This window comes from Corvus hawaiiensis, chromosome 15, assembly GCF_020740725.1.
Source record: "Corvus hawaiiensis isolate bCorHaw1 chromosome 15, bCorHaw1.pri.cur, whole genome shotgun sequence".
Classification (NCBI taxonomy): Eukaryota; Metazoa; Chordata; class Aves; order Passeriformes; family Corvidae; genus Corvus; species Corvus hawaiiensis.
The window spans coordinates 10,045,494-10,073,462 of NC_063227.1; the positions used below are offsets into that span (position 1 = coordinate 10,045,494).

General features: G+C 40.8%; 1 protein-coding gene across 2 annotated transcripts; it reads right to left on the reverse strand.

Moving 5' to 3' along the window:
• Positions 1 to 6,448: 6,448 nt before the first annotated feature.
• UBE2B (ubiquitin conjugating enzyme E2 B) lies at positions 6,449 to 14,996 on the reverse strand. 2 transcript variants are annotated; one of them, XM_048320058.1, is made up of 6 exons: positions 14,873 to 14,996; positions 11,685 to 11,765; positions 10,941 to 10,966; positions 9,814 to 9,903; positions 8,537 to 8,625; positions 6,449 to 7,752 (listed from the first exon to the last, which is right to left on the reverse strand). In XM_048320058.1, the coding sequence occupies exons 1-6, from the start codon at positions 14,914 to 14,916 to the stop codon at positions 7,624 to 7,626; spliced, it is 459 nt and encodes a 152-aa protein (XP_048176015.1). In that variant the 5' UTR covers positions 14,917 to 14,996; the 3' UTR covers positions 6,449 to 7,623. The 2 variants fall into 2 exon arrangements, with proteins under 2 accessions (XP_048176015.1, XP_048176016.1); XM_048320059.1 differs by lacking the exon at positions 14,873 to 14,996 and adding an exon at positions 14,399 to 14,417.
• Positions 14,997 to 27,969: the final 12,973 nt, after the last annotated feature.

Below are 27,969 nucleotides of genomic sequence, written 5' to 3' on the forward strand. Positions count from 1 at the left end.
CAAAGAAAGCAGCAAGCAATCCCGGACATTCAAAGCATAACAACATTCAGATGTGTCTAGACATAAATAGCAACTTCTAAACCAAGAATTTGCCTCTGGAGCCTTTTCAGTAGGTCCTCAAATAGAAAATATTTAAAGGACAATCATGATAGTATAATTTCTCTTTGTTTGAGGCAAGGATGGAGTGAATGTGTCATAAGGCACTAAGAAAGAACAAGAAGAATCTCAGTGAGACAAAATGAAAGAACGTCATTATAGACAAGACCCTCCAGTTAAATCAATCATAAATCCGTTGACTTCAGTAGCCAAGGATTTAATGACACAGCTTCAACCAAAACCACTTTTTAGCACTGTATTGTACAATTTTATTTTTTTCTGTAAGTTTATATTCCAGAACTGCGGGATCTGGCCATGTGCCTGCAGGAGAGCCTCCACTCGAAGCCATGGCTAGAGCAGGGATCATCAGGGGCTCCCAACAACCCTTTGAGCAACATCCCAAACTTCCAGCATGGGAAAACTCTTTCTAAATATTAATCTACCTGGGATTTCTTTGAGTATTAGTAAATAATTGAAATGTCAATGCTAACAAGTTGGTGTTTCCACAAATTGACATAAAAATGTCCTTAAGAATAGGTGGCACAGAACCCACAAGATAGATGCACTGACACCACCTGCAAACAGCAGCAGCAGCTGTACCTCTGACCTCTCCCAAGCAGGAGACGTGGGAGACTGAAACTCTCCTCACATTCCAGACTGCAGGGAACGACACCAGCAGCGAGTGAAAGGAGAGCTCTGCCTTTGCCTCATGGGTTATCACCCCGGAGCTACACACCCCCTTACCCACAAACACAACAAGCTTGAAGCAGATGAATCACAATAAAAATACCTAAAATTTCACTGAAAATACCTAAAATTTAATTTTGTTATTTCTTTATACAGAAGAGGAAGCACACAAACAAAACTGGGAACAACAAATGGAGTTCTCCAGTCCAATCCTTTCCCCACTTAATAAAGGGTATGCTTTGCTACCACTTAATTCAATGGAAAAATTCCTTTAGGTCTCCATGGGAACAGCATTGGGTCTATAATACTTAACTATAAGTACCAAATTCTATAAGCTTTGGCTGAAACTTTTTAGTGTCCTTTTAAAGATCTCTGTGGATAAAGAACTTCAGGCTCTGGAGTCAATAAAGTCAATGAAGCAGCTTTCACAGGCATCAAAAGTTCACTTTCAAACTTTTTTACAAAATAGTTACTGGAATTTGGGGGAAGCGAACACAAAGAAAACACTGTAATAACTAACACAATGACCCTTTCAACAAGGCAGGCGAGCAGCCTTCTTAATGAAATTGGACTTAACGTACGTTTGGACCAGACAGTGAAAGAAAATCCCTCAACAGCACATCACAAGGCCAATAATGTGTAAACAGATAATAGCAAGAGCTGTGTGGTTCATAATTAATTCAGAGGAGATGGCATTTCTGCCTTCTTCCCACTTTGGTCAGTCACTGAAGACAATTTGCCTCTGCCTGTGTGAAGTATCACATTTCAGAATGAAATCCTTCAAGTCCCATCATGATAGCACTAACATGAAGTGATAAAATAACAATATTTATATTTACTGGACATTGCAGTTGTGTGGCATAATTCTAGACAAACTCCTGAACCCATAATCTTCTATTCTTACCCAAATTAATTTCAAAATAAACAGAAATATAAATAAAGATTATTTATAGAATAAATAACTGGTGATAGTGAACAGTGTGGTTAATAATCTAATGCCGAGACTGAGCTGTTCAAAGTTTAACATGGCTTTGAAAACAATGTGAATGTGTTCACTGATTTTTGCAAGCAGGGGCTTATCTAGGATAAAAACCTCTGCGGGTCTCAGATGATTGGGGTGACCTTTCTCAGACCAACTCATTCCCTGATGAATACGTATTTAGGTCCCCCTTTATGCCCGAGGTTGTTGCTGTGCCAGGTAGAGCCTCTGCTCAGGCTGCAGAATCCTCCCCAGCTTGGTGGCTCCCAGCTCAGCCCATGGTATGTGTACCAAATTGGCAGCTGTCAAAATTATTCAGCTTAGAAATGCATCAGACACGGCAGTTAATGACCCAAACTGAAAAACAAGGGAAGAAACACAAGATCTTTTCAGTTCTAGGGGCTGAGGGCTGAATATCCTTTGCTACAGGTGGAAGCTTGGGCAGGGACATCTGCCCACCTTCACCACTAACAGCCTCTACAGCCAAGTCTCTGTTGTCAGTGCCATCAAACCATAAGTCTGCCTTCTTACAGTAGTTTGACCCAGCCCTGGCACTTGTTTAAGGGCAAAAATAATTTATTTTATGACCTCACTGAACTCCTGATTGAAACATTGACGTACTGGGATTTTAAAACAAACTTTCTTCTAGTTACATTTGCACTAGCTCAGAAAATCCCACGCTACATGCTTTGACCACATCATGAAAAAGGCTTCATTCTGGATGCTGAACAACATCCCCTGTTTGAGAGGAGCATGTTTGCTTTCTGGCAGGATACAGCTTTCACACAGACCACAGCAGACACAAACATTAACACGGAGGTTGAACATTACCATTAGTGGGACAGTACCAAATACAGAAGATACCCTGTCTTAAAAATCGTTATTTTCAGTGCAGAAACAGAGGATAATGACAAGAAACCTTTAGGGAATATTGCAATTTCCATAGCTTGTGATGCTAATTACAGTCATTATCAGAGTCTAAAAAGTTCTGCCTATTTTTTGTTCTCTGCTCATGGAGGCTGGGCTGTGAGATGAACTCAAGGTGCAGTAACAATGGTAACCAAAAAAACTCCTCAAATCTTAAAGCCCATTTATTTTCAAACACTACTACCTAACTAAAGTTTCTGTAATAGCTCAAAAAGCCCTCTCCTATGTACACACACACACATAATCCAAGATATATTATTTTCTAAGACTCATATCCTTTGAATGCACAACAAAAGCAGAGCAGCATCCTGTTAATGGGTTTTGCTCATTGATTCTACATATTTAAGTTTTTTTTAGATTTAGCTCCTTTTCCCCTTACCTCTTTCACCATCATTAATACTAAGAGATTTCCAGAGATAAACTGTTAAGAGTCATGTTCAACAAAACTGCCCACTTGCCTGCAATAATACATAATTCTTTGTTGGTCTTCTAGTTTTGGACTGGTTTTATCCCAAAAACTTTAATGAAATAAAAAGAATGCCTCCTAAATCATTCACTGCTCTGGCTACATGGTGTTCATATGGCCCATAAGGCTGGGTCCAAAGGTTTATACCAGTTTTCACTTCTAAGGGAGTCAGGTGCACTGAGCAGGGGCTGTGATCCATTGCTGGCACGATGACACAGGACACACACATTCTGCACTCAGCTGAAGCTCTTCCATTAGAAAGATTAACAAAAGCAGGAAGAGGAGGTCAGATAATTCTTTTAATACCTAAACAACAAATTAAACAGAGTGCTGGAGCTGGCACTGCTCACAAACAAATGCTGCCCACTCACCGAGTCTCTGGTCACTGTTTCCCACTCACAGTCCCACTAGCCACTCACCATGGAGCCCCATCCAAAGCGGAGGTGGAGAACCTGCCTTGCCAACTCACACATTACAGCAGATTGCCTGCTGATTATACCTTTCCTCTTCCAGAAAACAACTCCAAACAAATAAGGCATAGTATTTGCCTGGGACACATTCCACAAACAGTAAAAAGCTCAAATAAAAACACAGGTTGGGAAGTCTGGCCGGAGGAGAAGGCTCTTCCTCTCCTGGTGCATTTTTATATACATCAAAAGCTATTCTCACGGACCCTTGACATGTTAAATGTGAAGTATTTAACTATCTACATTAGCCTACCTATTTTATTTTGAATATCTCAATGCTGCTGTAGTTATCAGGGAATCTTCCTTTTTTGCTGTAAGTTTTTTATTAGGCACCTCCTAATCTCTAAATATTTAAAGCTTTATTTGTTTGACACATTGAATTAATTGACTATTAATACAAAACCTCCCACTAAGAAGCTGCAGATACAGTACTTTAAGCTGTGATTTCTTCACTTCTCACAGCCTAAGGCCTTGATTCTGCAATTACACACATTTATCTGTACTGTGGTGAAGAATCCCAATGGGACGACTCACACTAGTGAAGTTAATCACATTTGTGAAGATCCAAGTCCTGTAGTTCTGGCTTGGGACTGCATTTGGATGAGACATCTTCAGGGAACTGAGATCTGAAGAAAGCAGCACGAGCAGTGCAGTGTTTGATGTTTCTTAGGAATAATGTTAGTGTGATAAACCTGAAGGCAAAGGTGTTCTTGTACCTGAAACTCAGACTGGGGAATGCCCAGGAATGGTTCACGCCCACAGCCCTGCCGATGGCCTCCTGACTGACACAAAAACACTGCAGACCTGGATGCCTCTGCTTGTCCACCTGTAAAATCACGTGAATGACATGGATATATAGGACAAAAACTCTGGGGTGATTAATTTAAAGACATCTCCACGATGGTTTTCAGCCTTTATATGGAATCTAATGGAAGTGATTATGAACTGTTTAATTATCAGTGAACGAAAGCCCCATGAGAAGTTACAAATCCAAAACTGTGAACCCATCAGTCCTTCCTTAATTAATCCCACTGTCCTAGCAAGCTTAGTACATTACATCTGCTAATAAATTAAAAATCAAGCATCCCAGTACACTATTTAAGAAGGTAACTGTGCCATAAAGTTTATTGTGACTACTGAGTGCTCTTGTGAATCACTGCACTTGAACCTTTTTGTCTTTAATTGTCATCAGACTCCTGTTCTTTGTAGCATAAAGAGGGAAAGGACTTTTATTTGTCTGTTACCCACACACAGCTTTGGGGCAGTCCACAGAGCTCAGCCCAGGGACCAGCTGGTCCCAAAAGGAGGGTGGTGGGAGGAGGGTGGTGGGAGCAGGGAGCACTCAGGAACCCACAGGCCCAAAGAGTCAGTACTTCTAAGCCCACTGAAGATGCTGAACACGGGCATGTGAAGGCTCCAAGAGGAAGCTGTGGTCCTGAGCAGCATCAGTGAGTGCTGACAGCTCACATCGGTCAGGCTGAGCAGGCCATTGCATCCTTTACACCATCACCTCTGGCCTGCTTCCTTCTGCCTGGTAATAAACTGTTTTTCTAGCAGATTTTAGCACATTTTAACCTATGTTCTGTGGTAATTTTTAATGTGTATTGGTGGAGGGCTCACAGAAGTCACCCTTTACCCCATAGCTCCTGGGGATGCACCATGCACCCAGGTACTCCAGGATCCCACCTGCAGAAACACCAGTTCCCCTATACCAGTGTCTCCCCACGGGCCACCATGGAGGCTGGATTCTCACCTCTCTCACATTCCCATCCAGCCTGCAGAGTCAGCACACAGCATGAACATGGGAAATCTGGTGAGCGAGGGAATGATCCTCCCCACCACACCCTGGGATACAGCAACTCACCTTGATCTGAGGGACAGCAGGACATTTTCCAGGCAGACTTTTCTAAGTGTAGGCTCCAAGTTCTGCCCTCCACAGAGAATGCTCTTAGACACCTTCAGCCACACCTGTCCCTGAACAGTGTGGGTCCCAGCACAGGCAGCTTGCAGGGCTCATCATTTAATTAACCCCCCCCCTTCTGCTCCAATTTTGTTTCTCACACATCCACTGCCTCCATCCCAGAGACATAAAAACATGTTCCGAGTGTTATCAATCTATAACTGGGCCAAACTCCTCAGGAATAATCAAATTAATGTGAATGCTAATGAACAGCAAATCTCAGCTCATGCACACGTCAAAGGAACAAAAATACTGAAACAGGAAGCAAATTAAAAAAAAAAATCTTCAAAGTTTAGATTAATTCTTAAGAAGGAGGAAGCTTTTCCATATTATATTTATGAACAAAATGATGTTGGTTTAAGCCACATAGCACCACTTTGCCAGTGTTACTGTAACTTCATCACAGCCAAAAGCAAATTGGATCCTTTGGAGTTTCTGTTAATAATCAGATGTAGATTGAAAAATTCTTGAACACAAATTCAGCAAATCAAGGAAAGCAAACTGACTTAATGAGCGCATAGTTATTACCTAGCATTGATTTTTGAGTCTTTGCACACTAATTCTTATCCAAGGCAGAGTAGTTTTACTCCACAAGGTACTAACAGAGTCTGGTTTGACAGTATTCTGAGTGCCATTTCTAACTTAAGTGCTGTTCCTAGAAATTACACACCTTTGCAAGCAGGTGTGAGGTGTAAATTGATATTCTTGTTTCGGTGCAGTGAGATTAACTTTTAGTAATCACTGTTGCAAATAAACAACACTTTCTTTTCTAGGTGAAATACATTTCCACTGCTTTTTTAGGCACCACTGAGCTGTATTTTGGTATGAGTTTGGGGGGTTTAATACATACATAATGCTGGCTGGAATTATGACAAAGGTGTTACAATTTTAATGCTGGAAGAAAACAATGGCTTAATTCTTTCCTGTAGTCAGCTAGCCGGGTTTACAGAATACAGTAAGAAATTACCACCACATTAACACTTACAAAAACAAAGCCAAAGTTCTTTACACTGTCAATTTAAGAATATGTGGAGCCTCTGTACTACAGACATGAGACTTGACCACATGGTACACAGTCAAATTTTAAAGAATAACTCCATTAAATCTGCAGACATGTTTTCTTCTGTTGGTGATTAATTTTTTCCCTACCCCCAAGGGAAACTAACGGGAAACCTCTTTAATATAATTTTGAATATCTTCTAATAATTACAGTATCACTAGGTGAATATAGGACAAATTTAGATGACAGCATTTTCCAAGCTGGTAAAATACAGTATCTCAGAAAAATAAAACTTACTAGAATACATTATCACCAAGCCTGGTCACCCAGGTTATGTTTGCAACTCTGCTGCTGGTTTAAGGTGGGACTTTTAGCAAAATAGTTAGATCTGTTTCCCCATTTCTAATTGGCAGCTACCAAAACTTCTCTTCCTCATACAACTGAGGACACACAGAATCAAGTCAAGCTGTGGTGCAGAAGCAAAGACATCCCGTGAAGACAGTTGCATCATGGATTAACTTTTCTGTTTGTAAAGTGCAGGGTATCAACAGCATGGACAAAAAATGAGCCCTTGGAAAAAGATAAGAGTGAGAGCAGAATGTCTTGCACTAAGGTTATGTATTTAACAGTTTTACATGAAATAATCATATATAAAAACTTTTTTAAGTGCTTTTCTCCAATTTAAAAATCTAAAGAATTCAAAAATAAGGCATTCAATATTTGAAAAAGTACAGATTTACAAAATGTGTATATTCTGTCATGAAAACTCCACACCAACATTATACACTTGGAAAAAAAATACAAACAGGATATATTACAAATTTATGTAGCAATAACTTAGTTCATACCATGCAATAAAAAGGACGTTAATTGAGATACACAAGCTTTTAGCTTTCCCTAAACTGGAGGGCTTAATTTTGTTTGCAAATGAGTTTTTATGCGAATTCATAGAACGGTGGCACTTGAAATTTCTGGTAGCCTTTCTATTGAGAGTTAAATTGTACATAATGATTATGAGGATGGAGAGTAACACAGCAGCTGTTACGAATCATTCCAACTTTGTTCGACAATAGCTGAAACTCTTTTCTCATATTCACGTTTGTTCTCCTGGTAAAGTTGTGCTGCCTGACTGTTGGCTGGACTGTTTGGATTGGGCTCATCAAGCAGAGACTGGAAAAGGGGGAAAACAATGTCAGACAAACCAACACATTTAAATCAGGAAAAAATCAACTTACTTTCAAGTCAAATGTGTTTCAGAGGCAGAAACAACTCAGAATGGCCCAGTTGAAAAAAACCCAGTTAAACTCATTGTTAGGCATCCCTAATTGTATTACTGAACCTCAAATTACACCCTGCACCAGTACTGCACACACTTGTAGCTTCACAAACCAAACAGAGACAGTTTGTCTAGTCAGCACCATGGAGCTAACTGACTAATTGGTAATTATATTACTACTGTCATTCAGGACTAAAGAGAGGCTTAAGATGTCTCCTACAAAACACCACTGTTGAAAAATAAAAACAATCACACAGGAACAAAGGAATTGTGCATTTCCACTGTGCCAGGCCATTTTTACTTATTCCAAGTAGTGTGTTTCAGCAATATTGTCCCTTTGAGGGCTTCACAGGGCAAAGCTTCATAGTAAAGTTACATGTTTCAAACACTATGCAAATTTCTGCATCTGATATCGTATCTTGAGTAAAAATGGTTAAAAATTAACACAAACCAGTAAATGCTTTCCTGTGCAAAAATACACAATGGCAGTTCTGTAGCTCAGAATTAGTAATTACGTAGCATCTTTGCCTTTATTTGATCTAAAAAGTACTGCTTTGCTCATAAGGATTTGAAGTTCCCCTTGACACAAATACCTGGCTATCCCCATTACTGAGCTTTGAATTCTGGAATACAGACCAACAATAACGTAATTATTTGGTAAAATAGATGCAAAGTTACCTGAATCGAAGTTAAAATAGATGAAACATCATATGTTGGACTCCAGCGATTCTGAAGAATATCTAAACATATGCTGCCATCTGCATACACTGCAAATACAGCACAGATATCACTTAGAAACTTGACAGTTTTATGGCACTGTTCAAAGCAGAGTTATTGTTCCAATTCAGTCTGTGCTTAGATTAATGCTTTAGGAAAGAGGACAGCAGTTTGTCTCACCATCTGCTGTGGCTTGACACATACTTTGAAGATTTATTACTGAAATTAACAGAACACCTAAGAGGGAAAGAAGGAAGGTCTGAAGATTATGGAATTAGCACAGGAACAGGCAGACTTGGTGTCCTGCTCCTCCAGTGTGACCGACCCATGCTGTCACAGTGGAGAGGCCTCCCAGAGAGCAGCAAGGCCTTCACTGAAGGAGTGGAACCACTCACAGCCATCACACTCTGAACAGTGGCAGCTCCTGCCCCATTTTCACACACCCTACACTTACCACGAGAGGCACCAAGGCAGACAGTAGAAAATATGGAAAAGTGCTGAAATCCTACTTCTGTCTGGATACTTATCAGTCTTCATAGAGCCCATATGAACCTGAGACTCACTGCTCAAACTTCTACATGCTTGTCCTCCAGCTTGTTCCCAACAAATTACAAACCTCCTGGCAGAGACAAACTGGCCTGGACAGTATGTGAGGCATTATGTCTACAGAGGAGCAGCAGGCAGGGTTTGTGTTTTCTGCATGCGTGAACTGAGCAAAACCTATCAGCGCTGGGGGAGGAAGCACAGTGCACTCTCATATCTGCCCTCATCACTGAGTTTGGGTCACACACCTCCGCTATGACTGAGCACCCTCATTTTCTTCCCTGTGCTAGTCCTGGTTGGCACAGAGCACCAGACAAAAGCAGAGACTTGGGTGAAACCTCACCTGGCAGGAATAAGTAACACTTGGCTCCATCAGTTCCCTGCAGCTCATGACACGGCTGCTGTTAAATGGAGGGGGGCAGGAATCTGCAGCCAGAACTGCCTCTTTAAACCAATCTAAGTGCAGCTGCTGCTGAAAATACTCACAGGCTTTGCTACTGAGGCTACATATTGATTAGAAAGAGGCAGATAGCTGCTTCTTAATAGCATTGTAATTCGTAATTTTTCGTCAAGCAGTTGCTGTCCTAGACTTCTACTTAGGAGACAGCAATGAAGAGAGATTAAGCATTCTAGAGCTTCAGAGAATGCATGACCACACTGCAATATTTACAGCTAAATAAAGATGGTTTACTCACCATTTGGGTGGAACATTTTTGATAAAAATCTAACAGTTGGAGGCTTATTTGGATATTCTTCAGAAAATTCTATTACTAGTTTAAAAGTACCTGTCCAAACAAAGATAAATACAATCAGATAACTAACAACAGAAGAACATATCCAGGAACATAGACAACAAATTAATTTATGTGCTCCATGATCAATATTTCTCCTCACCATTATATAAACAAACAACACTGAATCTGATTGCTTTTCATATATTTGAAGTGATAATGGAACTGTGGAACTACTGCTTAGAGTAATAAACCCAGCAGCAGAGATTGGGTAGAAGCTTGGAGACTCACTGTATACATGGCAAAGGCAGCCAGATCCAACATTATCCCACTTTTCCGTGGCCCAATATGCTGGGTCTATGGACTTGGGTGACTTTAAGGCGTTTCATTAAGAAGGTATTGTGGTGCCAGCAAAGAAACACTGGAATTTCATAATCAGAAATCTCAGTCTTTGGAGCTCACAACTGATTCACTGAAAACCTTTGCTACGGATCAGTGAATAATTTACTGTAACTCCTCCAACCCAACATAGAGAAAAACCCATCTGCTGCCAATTACTGCAATAATACTATAATTATTAAACTCATTATTCCTCATATGCCTAAGGGAGGCTCATTACACACCAACTTTCATGTTTATGTACAAATTTGGGATTCCCTCAACCTCACTGAGTTCCATATTGAGAATTCAAGGTTTTTCACCTGTTCTTCATTAGGAGAACAGTGATGAATCAAACATGCCAAAAAAGATGAAACAAGAAAAGCTCTTGTTGAGCTCAGCTATGGGGATGTGCAAACACATCTGGTAGTGTCAGGCCAACATTCCCTGCTAAAAGCTCTTGTATGTATGTTTCTGAAAAAGCCTCAATAGAAGCATTGCTTCTTAGCTTTCTAACCAACCATGAGCTAGCATGACAAGACACTGCTTAGATCAAGATACATATTTTTATAGCAAACAAGCCTCACTCCTTCACTTGCTTGCTTGGTTTCAAATTATATACAGATAGCATATATTATTTTTCAAAAGCAGAACAATGCTAGTACTGGCAAGATTTATTAGAATGACAAAGGATACAAAAGTTAGCAACTTACCATCTTCAAAAGGAGTCCCTTCTGGCCTGAAAGGTTTAAAAAGAAACTCCAGTTAGAAGTGATCATTACCTACTTCCACACAGGCCCAGTAAATGGGTATCTTCTTCCTCATCCTCCCCAAGATATACGTAGAAGCAATAATTTAAATACTTAGAGAAGCATCCGTGGGCAACCTCTGAGAGCTTTGTTGTATCTAAGACACCTCCCATAGTCACTCTGCTATTTGGGATATCTACTTTATCATCATCCCAAACAAAACATATGCCATTAGGTTACTAGATTGGAACAAACGAGATTATTAGCAAGCACACTTCAGTTTTACGGAAGGATACTAAGACAGCTCCTCTTCTATAGGATATGTAATGTAACTTCCCAGACAGATCCTGTACCTTGTCCTACTGGGATTCAATCCAATCACTAATACATATGGATTTAAAGGCTGAGAACACGTGGCACTTACGTACTTTAAAGAGGAATCCTGCTTTTTCATAACACACCTATTTATTAAACCACATGCAAGCTTTATTCAACAAAAAAGCTGAAAAAATTTAAAATTAAATTTTTTTCCTTCCTAACCGTTCTCTATTTAATCTGTGAAAAGATATTTTAACTGTAACACTTGGCCATTTTTTAAAGTTTGCTGACTTTACATACATGAAACAAGAGAATAACTGCAAAAACAAACATCAGGTTGTTATATTTAGTCCTCTGATATCGAATTTCATAGTGACCAAAAACTCTTACCCAAATATAACTGCATTCCATTGCATTATATTATTCTCAGATGGTGCACCACTGACACCCACAGGAGGGTCTTCTTGCAATCTAAGAATTACAAACATAGAATGACAAGTCATATATCTTAAATACTTCCACCTGCAGGTATAATTTACCAGTAACATCCACATTTTGTAAATATTTTCTAATTCCAAATCAGAGAATACACAAAGCATTACATGCAGCTTATCAACACCCCAAAAGACAGACCTGCAAGGCAACGCACATCAAGATTTTCTCATGTTTTACACCGAGACACAAGGGCACAACAGGTCTGATTAAGTGTTCAGGGAGCAAAGGATTAACTGTAAGAATAACATAGCACCATGGACAGCTGGGATTTATGGTGCTACACAGTTAACTATGAGAGAGCAATTGCTGCTGGCTGCCACAGAGAAGAAGAGAACAAGCTGCAGCCACAACCAGGGAGTGACACACACACAGAGCACTCTTGCTGGGACACAACACAAGGGACCCTCAGTGGAGCTTTTCCTGCATTCCCAGATCCGTGCGTGAGACGTGGTTAAATTTGGTATAAGCCTATTTTGACTGACAAGCTGATCGCTTCAAAAAGGGAGCAAAGGGGAAACCTGTGTGCTGCTCCTCCCTCCTGCCAGTCCCACAAATGTGTTTATCGCTAAAGCAATCACGGGAGCATTTTAAATTATTTTTAGTTCCTTAATCCTTGGACTAGGGAAAAGCATGTTACTTACTGAAAGCCTCACAAACTTGAACCAGAAATATGTGCTGCAGCCAAAGGGCAGGATCCAAATGCTCCCCTCTGCCCATTGCTGGATCCATATTAAGGATCACAAGACCCTGAAGAATGTACACCAGCAGGCCCCAATCAATCCACCTGATCAAATCCCCTCAGTGACAGCTCCTCCTCCTCTCACCTGTTTTGCCTCCACAATTATGCAAGAATAAGGAAAATGCAGTGACTGCCCTTGCCTCACTAACAACTCTTGAGTGTTACCATAAGGTTTAATCATATCACAGTACACTTATAAACAAGTCACTACAAAAAGCTCTGCAGACCAAGGGACAAATCCTAACTAAATACCATGTGCAAATGCAGATTTATTGAGAGCTGACAGCAGCACAGCCAGGCAACCCTCCTGTACTTGCACTGCCTCAGCCTGGGGTAACACCACGTGTTGTCCAAGGATGCTGAGCAGTGGTGCTGCCCTACAGAGCAGCCCAGAAGCTGCTCAGAGCCCCTGTGAACTCTGTGTTTACATCCCTGCTCTCCGAGCACACACAGTCCAGGCAGCTCAGTATCAACAGCATAAACCACCTACTTTTTTGGTCAGGGAAAGCAGGAACAGGACTTCTTCCTACATGACAGCCAGGCTGCAGGCCAGCAGCAGTGCTTGAGCATTAGCCTGACAAACGCATCTGGGAGACAGCTTTAGTTTTTAGATCAACTTTAAAGCACCCTACTTGTCACAGAGTCTAACTACACAAAGGATCTGGCAAGGACCACAAATAGGACTAATCCTGAAAGTCCTAAACAGCAAGGAAAATGTGGTATTTGCACTCCCTTTTTATCAGAAAATAAATAAATAACTTTGTTGTTGTTGTTGTTTACTCAAACAACTTAGAAGAGGTAAGAAATCGGCTGAACTGTTCTCTCTTCACTGCTCCTGACAATCACAGTATGCAAAAGCAATTTATATTTAATGAAGTGAATCAGAGTTGACAGTACACCGTCTGTTGTTTCAGTATGAAGTGCAAGTAACATAAGAACAAATACATAAGTTCCAGCACGAAAGAGCAGAGTAAAATAAAAACTGACATGAAAAAGTTACGTAAGTTTTGGAATATCAAAGTTGCAACATATAGGACAAATATATTTGATTTACTTCAAACCACGACATTTGTCTACTTGGTTGTATTTTTCCACATCTTTAGAGTTTTCGCTCAAGCCTTAACTTCAAAATTATTAAACCAGATCTTGTAGGAATATAACGGCATAAAACCCACATCTGACTGCAATTTTGAAAAATAAATTAGTCAGCTTGAAAAAAATCACTGGTTCATCTGTGTAACCAAATACAATAAAAAGTCTGCATATCCTGTTTTGATTTGAACGGGAATCAAGCAACACCCACTTAACAAACACCAACACTCACACAACAGCAGGGGAGGGCTCCACTTCCCAAAAACCTCCTACTCCTCCTAGATTCACGAATCAGGCTTTTGTCGCTGGTGCTTTACGTGCAGCCACGTAAAGCAACTACAATACACGTCAAGTGTTTACTGATGTGTTTTCAGGGGCTGGTATAACATAGCTATGCTAAAAAAAAGACACACTATCAAAGCTGACTCACCTCTAATTACTCCTGAGCAACCCAGTCCGGAGACTCTTACTGTAAATCTTAAAAGGAAACCCCCCACCCTTTTCCACACTCTGTTCTAAGTGTGTTTACGTGTCAGACTGGAAATAATTTATTCCAGAGTCAGTGGTTCAGTCATTAATGTTTAAAAGAGTGCAACTAATAACTGCTCCTTTAGCAGTTCGCATATATTACACAAAAGACTCCTCACGATTGCAAACTTTAAACACAGTATCATGAGCCTAAAAACATTTAAGGGCATTTTGGTTCTTATTACATACAAACGAAGCGTTCGCTAATTCTTTGCGCTTCGTTTTCAGGTGCCTATTACAAAAAACTTGTTTTCAGAGAGACTCTCCGACCCAACAAGCCTGGAACACTTGTGAATTCTGCCAGAGCTATTCCGAAGCTGGAGCCTGCGGGTGCCGGACGTATTCGGCGGAGGTGGGGTGCGGGCAGGGCGGCGCGGGCTCCCGGCCCGGCCAGCCGGGCACGGCCCCTGGCAGCGCCCGCAGCCCCCCCCCCGACATCGCGGCGCCCCGTGACCGCGCGGGCACTCCCGGGGCGCCCTGGTTCGCAGCCACCGCTCCAACTTTTATCCTCAGACGCCCCCAGCCGTCGGCGCCCAGGCGAGGCGGCTCGAACAAAGCCGGCGCTGCCCGGCGGGACCCCGCGCTCCCCCGGCAGTGCCCCCTCTCCCCTCGGCACTGCCGCTCCCCGCGGGGCGCGCCCCTGCCCCGGGGGGCTCGATGCCAGCCCCGTGCCCGGCACAAAGGCGCGGGGCGGCGGTGGGTCCGGGCCCCAGGCCCCGCTCACCTCTTGAAGTCGCGCATCAGGCGGCGGCGCGCCGGGGTGGACATGGCGGAGCCGCGGCGCCGCCTCCCGCCCGTGCTCGCTGCTCGCCCGCACAAACAACCCGCAATGGCGGCTCCCCGCGCGGGGCGGGGCCGGCGCGGCACGGACCATGCGCGCCGGCGCGGGGGGGCCGGACCGCACCATCGCGCCGCGCGGGGGGGGAGGCGGCAGCGCGCGGCGCCGCGGCCGGAGGAGTTTGGGAAGCGGCCGCGGGAAAAGGGCCGGGAGCGCCCCGGGGGCTGCCTCGGCTCCGCGGCCGCCCGGCAAACAGCAGCGCTGCCTCACGCTCTCGGAGCATCTCGGTCTGCGCGTGGGCCGGGTTGGATTTTCTCCTTGCCAGACACACCAGCTCGCTGTGATTTAACTGAGCTTGTGCGAAGTACAGAAACAGAAACTCGTAGTCAGATTACAAGGTTATACATTTAGGTTCTTACTTCCATGTTGTGTATGCAGCTCACTCCCACTCTTTGCAGTAACTGGATGTTTTAAAAATTCAGTTCTCAGCAATTTTTAATTAGGGATAATGGTTCATTTTGCCATATGGGTCCCTCAGCATCTCTCAAAGTTCTCTCTAAATACAGACTGATGTCCTGGCTCTCAGCCCTTTTTAAAAATCCCACTACTCCAACAGGCAGAGCAGGTCTCTTTGAAGTCGTGACCCAATTGAGTCACCCCATGGAGTGTCGGAAGTTATCCCTGAACTTGGATTTGTGTGGTTACATGTGCCTCCATGCTTTACTTTCAGATGACTTTAAGGAGGTCAAAACATCATGGGACTCATAATGAAGTGAGAAATAAACAGTCTGCGTCCCCTGGCCATTCCCTCTGCCCCTAGCCATCCAGGTGGTGGAATAGTATCAGCCCAGAGTTTAACACAGCATAAAGCTCAGTACTTCTTTTCACAAAGTTAGTGCCAGGCCCTGCTGCAGAAGCACCACTGACTGGGCTCTTTAGAAGAGGAATTTGTATTTCACACAGGGCGGGATTTAAGTCAGCAAAGATTTACTCAGAACACTAATCCAACGTCCCACCTCAGTGAAAATAGTCAGCCTATTGTGAGGAATTTGCATAAAGCCTGGTACTGCAGGGGAGCAAGCTTTTCCAAAAGCCTTGGTAATAGGAAACTGTAATACCCCAGCCACTAAAATATTATTCCCCACATTAGTGAAGAATGGTTCCTGGCAAGCTCTCCCCTCCTCTGGACTTTCCTCCTCCTCCTCCCATCACACACATTTTCATTTTTCATTCCACTGCTGCTCCTCTACCTTTATCCAGCTTATATTTAGCTCCTGTTAACTCAGAAAGGAGAAAGCAATCTGTAAAAAACAAGTGCAAGCTTGAACCTGTACACATAATGAAGTGTCGTTTAACAACATTAATTAATTTAGTATTAACAGGCGCTGCATCAGGGCCCAGATGGGGCATCCCCTGTCTCCAGGGCATCTCTCTGCCTTTTGAAGCCCAAGTCACTCTCAGCCTGTGCAAGGAAATAAACAAAGACCAAACACCAGCACCAAGCTCAAGTTGAATCTGAAACCCTTTGTTGTTTCCACCTGGCTTGGGAACTTTTTCGGCAATATCTCATCAGGGACAATATTTCTTCTTCTCTTACGCAACCGGGATACAGTGTATTGACATTATCTAATGGAACATTTTAATCCTACATAGCAGTAACATGTGTAGATGGCAGTTTTAGTAATAAATTAAGAGCTTTTTTTTTCCTCTGAAGAACTAGATGCAATTTCTGTTCTGTTGATTGCATGGCACATATATGTTTTAAAATTAATATATTCCAAGCTACTTTCAAAAAAAATCAGTCTCAACTAACAATGAAAGAGAGGCTCTGGCCTTGCAAAGGTGGTTTAATATGTCTCAAAATGAAATCTGCACTAAATATCCACTTTAGATTTGTATCTGCTGTTAATTATTTCCAGTACTTCCTTGCTTAATGAACTTAAATGCATCACTGCCATTATAATGAGACTATGGGCATTTTAGGTCAAATGTTTTCAATTTATCGTGTACTTGTAACCCACTGACTTCCAGAGATGGGTGGAAACAACGATTTCAACACTAACTTTGTCATTTGGTGCCTGGAGAGGTCTTTTTTCTGTGCAACCATTAAAGCTATCCACTGTAACAGTGCTTCAAACACTTGGAAAAAATCCTTACACAGTCTGTGGTCTAGAACAGAAACTAATGTCTTCCTTCTTGAATAATACTGGGATAGATACAACAAATTCCTGATCAGAAAGCTGTTTCAAGTTCAATTTTTATTTCTATGTTTTTTTAAAAATGCTATTTGATAGGGTATTACATTAAGTTAAAGGTAACATTTTACAGCACATTCTATATTAATCTTGAGTCAGTACTAGATTCTTGTGCAGCATTTCTCAAAACCAAACAATTTCTGAGGTGACTTTGACCCATCACAAGATGATGCATGTGAGCTGGGTGAGTTCCTGGGGTCGTGCCGTGCGTTGCTGTGGGTGCTTCCATCCCAGAGCTCTTGCCTGTCCCCATCAGGCCATGGGAGAGGGAAAGCAGAGCTGGCTGACTTCTCCCGGTTCTGCAATTCCGGAGCCATCCTCGGAGCTCACGCTGCCCTGCATCAGCTTCCCCAGGTGGCCTTTCTGCCAGCTGTGGATTGCATCACTTGGCTCTGGTTCCCTACCCGAGATCCCCAGTGCACATTGGCCACGGAAGGGGTGGTGTATTTATTGCACCAGTTCTGTGCCATCCCCAAACAGAACGGGGATTATCCACAAGTATTTCATTGCAAAGATATTTCAGCATTGTGTGGGTGCAGTGGGGAGATTTCCCCTAAAATCTCAGTTTGAGTTCAGACCTCTGCTTGTGAAAAGTCCACAAGGATTTCAGTCTGCACATGGGTCAGATTGGATTCTCTCTGTGCCAGACACACCAGCTCACTGTGATTTAACTGAACTTCTGCAAAGTACAGAAACAATAACTTGTAGTCAGATTACAAGGTTATAAATTTAGATTCTTACTTATTTGGATTCTTACTTCCATACTTTATGTTCATCCCATTTCCACTCTTTGCAGTAACAGGATGTTTTAAAAATTTAGATCTTATCAATTTTTAATTAGGGATAATGGCACATTTTGCCATATGGGTTCCTCAGCTTCCCTTGAAGTTCCCTCTAAATACAGAGTGATGTCCTGGCTCTTGGTGGCACTAAGGAGACCTGGCACCAGTGAGAGTGTAGCTCTCAATTAAAAAAAAAGAGGGGTAATTAAAGTAACAGATACTTTTATATTGAGTTTAAACCAGCTTTGTTGTTAACCTAAAACTCCTTCAAAATATCAGCAGCTAGTAATGCAAAAATTAAATGGTAAATGGATCTCAGTATGAAAAAGTACATTTTTACTGTGATTCTTTTAATGTGGGAATTCTTATCTATGATTTATTAGAGTAAATTAAACACATTCAAGAGGATATTTTTAAGCTAATGAAAGGAGCTGCTCCTTTCTTTGCTGTATTCCTGGTACAGCAGTATTGGTTCAGAGCCTGAAGATGCACCATGAAAAGTAATGTGGTAAATGTGTATGAATGTTGGAGGAAGGCTGAGGGAGCAGAAACAAAGTCTTTTAGTGTGTTTTCAAATTAATGACAGTCTTTAGTTAAGCAAATTACAGTTCTTGTTATCAGCCTTTCAGAGGAGGCCTCTGTGAACTAAAATAAAAAGCTATGGTAGAAAGTGTTTTTCTTCTTTCACCAACAATGATTTCATCATAATAATATTGTTAACCCGATTCATGTATTTAAGCAGAAAGAAGAGACTTCACTTAGTGTTAGAATTTATCAATCATACAATTCTAGATGGGCTCCAGTGTTATTTCCATGGTCTGGATAACAAAGAGCTTAAAAATACCTTTTCCAGTTAAAACAAGCAATTGAGTACCTTCACAACAATAGTGAAAGAACTCATGGAAAGATTAATCATAAATAAAATGTTATTGCTTCTAGATCACACCGTTTATTGTTGTGGTTTGTCATACAGATATAAAATACGTTAATTCTTTATTAAGAACAAGGGTTAGTGTTGTAGTTTAAGGCTTCCAACTGGTATGAAATGATCTGCAGAACTGGAACATTAGACTGGATGATTGAAGGAGGACTTGGGTAGCAGCAGTGCTACTGCAGAGAATTCGGACCCGTCTCTGAAATTCGGAAGAGCTCAAAGTATGCAGTACTTTGCATTCCCACCTTGTCCTTCTCCTTCACTGTCTCATGTCTTTTAATCACTTCTGGTTTGTCCTGCTGCTGATAGGTTGGGTGCTGTGCCAAAATCTATACTGTACTGTGCCAAAATCCTGCTCTCTTTTGCTCATCACCTACATTAGCAGTTGCTAATTGTAGTAGGATCAGGACATTGATGACTTTGGGAAATGAGGGCAGTCTGTGCCTCAGAGTCAGTTCTGATGTAGCAGGAGGGTTTTTTCAGTCCGTGCTTTTATGCCTTGAGTACTTTTAAAACAAACAGAACCTGCTTCTTATTAAACTGTTTTGTTTGGTTTTGTTGGGTTTTTTCCCTTTTTATTTTTTTCCCTTTCCTTTGTTATACACCATGATCTCATCTGAGAATATTTTGTTAACACAAAGTGGAATTACTAAACTTTCTGATTTAGGTTTTGCTTAAACATGAGCTGCCCCGGGTGATGTTTATACAGATTATGTGGTTACACAATGGTACAGGGCTCCTTAACTGATTTCAAAAGACCCTACACATGGAAAATACATGTGTGGGGTTTTTTGGAGGGGGATGGCACCTCTAATTCAACTGGTACAGAAAAAGCAATTTCCTGCACATGAACTTCTGGATACAGTGCCATATTAGCAAAATGAAAATAATCATATAAAAGCTAAATTAAAATGGTGACATGTAATGTACCTACATTTAAGGTCAGAGTTAACATTATGTTCTGGTTCCAGATTCAGTCAAAGCAGTGCAAAGTTTATCTTTAAAAATAGCACTGTTATTGTATAAACCAAACAGCAGAGCTGTTTTATAAACCTGTAGAAAATGGTAATCTATGTTATTCCTGGGTAACCTGTGCCTGTTTGCCCTGCAGATGGTTTTCCATATTGTCCATACCAAAAACATCCATCAGTGCTGGCACTGAGCCCCTGGATGATCAGTGACAAGGGCTCTCTATGGAGCAATGCAAGAGAAAATGCTGGAAAAGTGAGGAAGCAGCAATGTGTAACTTTGGAGACACAGCATACATGGTTAACAATGCGGTAACTTGGAATTTTTTCCAAGTGTGTACTTAATTTCCACTAAAGACTTTTCCTGCATTTTGTAAATTTCTGTTATTGTCCACGTACTATTATGGAATTCTGTAGCGGTTTGGAATTGTGGAGAGGAGTGGTAACTCCTGTTATAAGTCATGCTCTCACTTATGCTTTAGATATTGATTATTATTAGTAGTAGTAGCAGTAATGATTGTAACAACAGTACCTTGCAGTAGTTATTCTGGCAGTGCTGAACTATAAACATGGAGGTAAATATCTTTTTAACAAGCCAGGATAATTCCCTTAGTCTCAAGCCTCAGATACAGTTCATAGAGCAGAATGAGTCAGCGGGAAGGATCTGCTTTTACATATCATTCTTCTCTGAGAGGAAGCACAGGGAGGAACACAGCAGTACTGGATATTTGGGTTCGTTTAAGATTTGAAGATAGTAGGCTTTTTGATAAGAGATTTGGAATGTATTTTACCAATCCCCACATGGATACAAAAAAAGAATATGGTATACAATCTTTATATCTCTTTCAACCAGCTGATTTATTGTCTGTTCATAATGTCCTGTTTGTCAAGCAGCTGGACACTTCCTCGGAGTTTTTTATAGAGCCTAGGATTTTTAGGGATGATACTTCCTGAAGTTCTGCATCCTAAAAAACACAAGGAAAAGGTTTCCCCAGCTCACTGCCTTACTGGAAATGCTATTTCCTTTTAGAAACAGCACTTCCTATTAGAAATCCCATCCAGTTATAGTCTATTGCCCCAAAGTCATGTGGGGAGTTCACAAGGTTTAATTGGGTTGTCCACATAGAAGAATGTGGCATATCAGAAATTGCTAATTAGAGAAGTTGGGATTTTCAGAAATGCCAAGGAGATTTAGAAGTATAAGTGCCAATCCACAGTTTTCTAAGTATTTCAGTTAACTTAAATTCACTGATGTTATAATCACTATATGCACTGAGATGCAGTTGTAGACACTAATGGTTTAAAAAAAAAGTGTTCTGTTCAGACACTGAATTTTGTTTCCCCTGAAGTCAGTGGGAATAGGAAAGGATTTAAGTTTTGCCATTTCCATTAGCAAAATCAAAAATCCAATAGGCAATTTCCTGCCATAAAAAGATCTGAGAGAACAGATGGAGGAAAAATAATCTAATTGAAATGCATTTTCTTTTTTACTAGCTTGCTCTATTTCATTTTTAAGAGCATACCTAAAATGTCTTCTTCCACAAAGAGAGCTTGTTCATTAAGTCTTAAAATAAATGACAAGCAAAAAGCTTTTTTACAAATCCAGAATGCTTGTGGTGATACCAGGCATTTCTTATGACTGATTAACACCACAAAAACTCAAACTAAAAGGATGAAGCCCTCTGTTGAGGACAGCCCAGTGAAGCTTTCACCAGCAGCAGGCTCTTCTGAATCATTCTTTCTATTGCAATAGAAAATGCAGTTGCTGCAGAGGAGTGAAGGGTCTCATTCCTTTCTAGAGGACAGGGAAAAGGAAAGATCAGAGGCCAAGTTTTCTTCCCACAGCTCAATTACAGAAGGGGTTACTCCTCTCTCTTGTTCTGTCCTTCCAATCTCTGATACTTGTAGTGGGATGTGTTAAAATCTCCAGAGTCATTGATTTTGTTGAGGATGGACTGACTTAGTGTTACAGATACATTTTCAGAAGGTGTTGAGTTATAACAACAAAGTTTAACATTTAAAATGAAGTGGAGCTTTGGAGACAAGGAAGGGAAAGCAGTTTATCCATTAGGCTACTTGGATTCCTCAGAAGTCTTTGTAACCCTTCAAAATCCTTCACAAACATTTTGAGAGCTTTCAGGGGGATTTATTTTATTTTCTCTTAGTATGTTTATTTGGGTTTCTTTTCTTTTCCATGTAAGATGAATCACACAGAGACAGCATAAAAGGGAAAAGTGCCCCACTTCGGAAGTGGCCACCACCATCCAGCTGTGGTAGCTGGAAGCTAAATAGGAATGGAGGGATGGAGGCTGTTCTTTCAGCATGAGGACATGATACAGGAAGTTGGTCTCTTCCTCTGGCTTTAGAGGGGTATTAGTCCATCCATTTCAGACATCGGATTTATTTGTTTATGCTAGAAGCATCTGTTTTCCATCCATATACCCAAGGAAGAGAAGCAGAGATTCTCAGAAAATGCTTCATATGCCTCAAATTAGGCAATAATTAAACTATTAAATCAGATGTTCCAAACTGTTTATGGAAGACAGGGATCCTACCTTTCTCATGTGGGCCCTTTAATTTAAGAAGCTCCAGAGTGACAGTCTTAAAGTTGGGCAATATCCCTCAGGTATGCAGAAGAGGAACATATGGCTGTGGATATGGTAAAATCAGCTCTGGAAACACTGCTGGCAGGGAGTCTGAACCCACCTGGGCTGGGCTGAAAACCCATTGTATCTTCTGACACACTCAGAGAAGATCTTGCACGTTGGAGGAAGAATCTGTAGTCAGAGGTGCTGCATTTTCCTGGCTGCCCAGAAGATTTAAGTTGATGACCTTATGATAGTGTCTAATTTCCTATTCCATGTCCAAAAACTGCATGACTTTAAGAATTTCAGGCTCTGCTTATGAGTGTGAATCACATCCACAGAAACACAAAGGGTAGGGCAGGACATGTAAATGCAATTTGGAAATAAAGATATGAGGACTGGCTAAAGAGAGGTGAAACAGCTCCAGCTACCCTGACAGTCCATTCATAACCCCTATCTAGCAAATTAGAAGAGTATTTTGGGACAGTTCTCAGCCAGCAGAATCCTCCTAGAGGGAATAATTTCTCCAGTATAATTTAGATAAAACTCTTGGGCCCTTACCTACCTTAGAACTAGGAGCTAAAATAATAACTCACCTTACACCCACCCATTGTACCAATTCAGAACGGTGAGCCAAAAACCATGAACTAGGTTACACAGCAACAGAATAAGGCCCAGACATCCCAGATGTTACTGAAGTAGGTGCAATGACAAAAAAAAAAAAAAAAGAGATAATTTAAGTAGAGAACAGACACGGAATAGCACTAGATGAGAAGACTCTTAACCTGATGATATTAATTTATGGATTATCTAATGATACAAACAGATATCAGTCCATAACTATGTACACATTGGTAAACTGCTCCTGTAGAGCAAACTGTCCTTGGTTTGTGTGTGTGTGTGTGCAGTAAAGGAGAGGTATTCAGAGGAACCCGAGAATGTCCCAAAAGACCCCCCAAAGCCTGTATTTCCCTAAAGTTCTGTAAGATATTTCACTATGCAAGAGACTCAGAGACAGTGGCTGTCTTCCGTTTTCTGAGCCTGCTCCTCAAAAAAGCATAACTGTATCATGGAAAAGCATCAGATTTGGCCCTTTGCAGAGTGAAGAAATCACACAGTGAACAGTGAAGAAAACCCCATTTTGTTGCCCCCCAGACAGAGGAGTAAAGCAAACTCTCCAGTCGAATAGCAAATACCATGCAATCACTTTTTAATGTATAAAGAAGCACCAATGGGTTGTGGGAGTTTAGGAAATGTAATTTCTATTTTTTTAGCTTGTTTAATGCTTGGCTTGGCCACAAAGAAGCTTTTACAAGAACCTCCATACAGCACTTGGTGTAACACTATTTTAAAATGTTGACCATTTTTCTGACACCCTGAGGGCACCACGGCATGACACAGCATTAAGCATTGTTTTGGAGTGATTTCTGCAAAAATTCCTCGGTTTCACCCGTGTTGTGCCGAGCCCGCCAAGCCAGCAGGTGTGGCTGTGGAGCCTTTCGAAATCCACGGATTTCTTCCATCAGTCCCGAGGCTGCGGAGCGGTGTCATCGCTGTATTCCCTTCTAAGCGAGGCTACTCCAACAAGCTGCGTGTTTGCCTTCTCCCTGGGAAATCGCAGGGGAACTGTAAACCCGAGTGTGTTTGTCCACGTCTTTTACACAGACATTCTGTCGGGATTTTTGCTGCAAAGGAAAACTATTGGTTTCTAATTTAATTAATTTAATCTAATTAATTAATAAGCTCCATTTCTAATGTACATGATTGCCATTACCCTTGGAACTGTTCATGAGGGATTTGGCTCTCTGAGTTGTTAGATAGCAGATTTACGTTAGATGCTGGCATATGGTTTAAGAGAAAATATTATTTATTATAACTTAAAACATCACCTTTTGCTATCAGATTCTTATCAGAGCTGAGAGCCAACTTCTTACAAGAAACAAAATCAAATTCACCTTCAAAGCACAGAGTAACAGCACAGATGTAGAACTACGAAAGATGAGAAATGCTGATTTTAATGCCTGTCAGAATGGTGCAGGATTTGGGAAAGTGAGAACTGCTCTTCTTAAAATATTTATTGCTGCATAAAATTGTTATTGTAATTACGACCCACTGCTGATTTTAAACACCAGCATGAGAAACATCTTCACTTGTTAAAGGACCTTCCAGGTAGGGATACGTAGGATGTGCATTGTTATGGAATATTTCTCTTGCAGATGATCCTCTGCTATTTTATTCCGTATATATTAAGAAAATGCTGGACTGAGTGTTCCAGCTGATGTTTTGTCATAGTTTCCAAAAATAAAAGAAAGTAAAGGAAGGTTGTACGAAAGCAGTTGTGATTGTGGAGTCAGCAGTTGCTGAGCTGACTTAACTTGGAATAACAGCCACTGAAAAAAACAGTAAAACAACAAAATTTGGCTCACAGAAATTTCCTGAACTGGAACAGTCAACAGGATTATTTTTAGTTCAGGTTTTAATGTTTTATCATTTAAAGGGAAAACAGTTGCCAGATGAAAAACATTACATATAGTTTGAACAAAAGGTATTTTCTTACATGCTAATCTTTAAACAACAAATTTTTACAGGATATGGTTTCTCAACTACCTCAGTTTCTGAAGTTTTCCAGTCCCAGCATCATTAACAAAAATAAAGCTAATGTGAAAATGAGATGGGACATTTTAGCCAAAAGCTGGTTCTGGTGTAGTTTTATAGTGAGGTGAGGTCATGCTTGAGTTAGGGGTTCAGCATTGCCCAGGAAGCCTCTTCACTCCTAAACACTGATTATGAGCTGTAGTTTGGTGAGTAGGGTGACAGGCATGAGTGATCAAAAATATTTATTTAATATTTTAAAATATTTATTTAATATTTTTTGTTGTTAAATAGCTAATATTTAAATATGAACAGTGAAATTAACTATTTAGTCTCTGTAGTATCATTTTGTATCTGTTTTTTCTGTATAATTAGGAGGCAGATTTAGCTTTGGCTGTAGCCTTTTTTCCCAACAACTAAACACATTTCATTTGCAAATGTTCTGAAACTATATTTCAAAATTGTTTCAAAATAAATATTTGGTACAGCTTGATCAATGTTTCTCTTGGCAGCAGCTCTGCCTGCTGCAGCTCAAAGTCACGTTGTTTCTCTCCAGTCTCCACATCTTTCCCTAAGCTGTACTGGCATAATTGCATGTGGGGTTGCACAGTGAATCCAGTCAAGGACCTGATCTGGATTAAAATAACCTGACCAAAGATGGGTATTTTGGGCTTAGATCCTTTTCCTGCAAGAAATCTCACAGAGATGCTGTGGCACCACTGAGACTATGGCCTGGGGAGGGACACAGTGAAAAGAGGGGCAGCTTCACCCAGGACATGGAACCACAGCCTTGGCTTTTCAAACTGAACCCCCCAACAGTGACTTTGGCCCATTCAGTATCTAAAGAAAAAAAGAAAACAAAAAGTAATTGCATAGCTATGATACTGAAGTCTTGTTTTAATTCTGTTTCTCCAATATCCATGCCTAAAATAACTGTACCATGAATTAGTGGCATGCTACAGGGATTAGTACACACAGAAAACACATGAGGAATCAGCACAATAATGTAAGAGTAGGGAAAGCATGCAAATGTGCATTTCTGGGAGGAAGATCTACTTGGAGAACATAAATTGCAAACAAACAAAAAAGCTAACAGAAAATTAATAGGTATTTTATATTTATCTTCATGTTTTCTGTTACCAGCCCTGAGTGATGGTGGGTCTGCAGCAAGAGGAGCAGTTACACATTAACAGCCGAGTCACCACAGCATGATCCAAGATTGTAACTGAGCATAAATTACCAGTAGAGGCAGTAAAAGAAACTGGAACTAGGAAAATACTTAGTGGAGATGAGTTAACTTGTGTTCCACATGTTTAACTGAAACTGGAAGGAGTTTGATTGTACTGAAAATGTGTTATTGAGGCTGTATGTGTCGTGGGGGCTCTCTTGTCCATCCTGTATTTTTGAGAGAAAGCAATTTCTGCTTGACCATGACATTATCTGGTATCACAAGGCATCTGTAAAGTATTTAAAGAATCTTGCTGAGCAGCAAAGCTCATGCAGTAAGGAAACTGGAAGAGTTAATGAGTTGCGAAGTCTAGAAGTCTTTGTTTAGCACAGGAATTAGGATGCAAATTCCAGTTCCTATTGCAATCAATTTTCCTATTTATTGTCATATATTTGAAAATTTTCATTAGCTTTCCCCTGTTGCATTTTCCAGGTGGTCACTGATGTTGCTAGGAAAAAAAAGTACAAGCAACCTAAGTTGGATAGCAGGACATAGTAAAATGCTATGAAAAGTCTGGAATGTTAAAAAAATAAACAGTGTTAAAAAATAAAGAGCCCTGTTGTTATGTTTAAGTTTAAAACAAATATTTATTTTATTTTGTGGCTTTAAAACACAACTACTTAAATTCCACCATGACAACATAAAATTTTGAAATATGAACAGTTTTGCATGTTTCATGGAAACTAAAAGTCACACCATCAAAATTAGGACAATTTTGATGCATCTTAATTTCTTCCTCTTTATTCTTGCATGGTTGATTAAACTTAAGCACTAGGATAGTGCTGCCCTTTCCTTTTTGCTCCCTGGCCTGTCATTTGCTGCCAGCTGTTACTATTTGTAAGGTGTGTATACTGCACATGGCTCGAATTTACCAACACCAGGCTAGTACAGCCCCATGCCCTGTGCTCAGATACTGGCAGAATTAGAGGAGGTTACATCCCGATTTAGATGCTAGACTATTTTTAAACCCTCTTCCTCTCCTAATGCATTTGCCTGTATAATCCTATCTAAAAATTTATTTCGAGGGCTTGGGGTAAGTAGGGAACTGGGGACTTAATGTCACCAAATCCAGAAAAAGCTTCCATGGCCTCGGGGTTAGAGCTCAGAAAAACAGATTTCATTCACTGGATCTCAGTTCAGAAGAAGGAAGAACATACCCTAAAGATCCCAGAAAGAAAAACAGTATCTATGAGGCTTAAAAAAACAAAAAGTGAAAGGGAGGCTGAGCTAGCAAACCCTCCAAGAATAAATAATAAAATATTTTCCACTTAAAATGAGCAGCTGGATCTGATGCCAGTCTAACTGTCTGGATCATATTCCATCCTTGTGCTGCTGGCTGAGATGGTAGAAATCTCATTGCTGAGCACTGATTCCTCACCTGTGAAGTGGTATTGACTTTACAAAGCCCACTGAGAACTACTGATGCAAAATGCTATTCTAGAGTTGGTAGTAAAATATGATGCTTTTCACACAAAATACCAGTATCTGAATTATTTTAGAAATGTGCTCAGTGTGTTCAGATATAAGCAATTATGAGGTTTTAGAACGGTGGTCAGAGAAGACCAGATAATCAGCTAATCTCTGCTGTTAAATGCTTTGGCCCTGGGAAATTGGAAAGAATTCCGGTATGCTGTATTCCTCCCACCACTCTGCAGAGTTAGCAAATAGGACACCATGGAAAGAGGAAATCCTAACACAA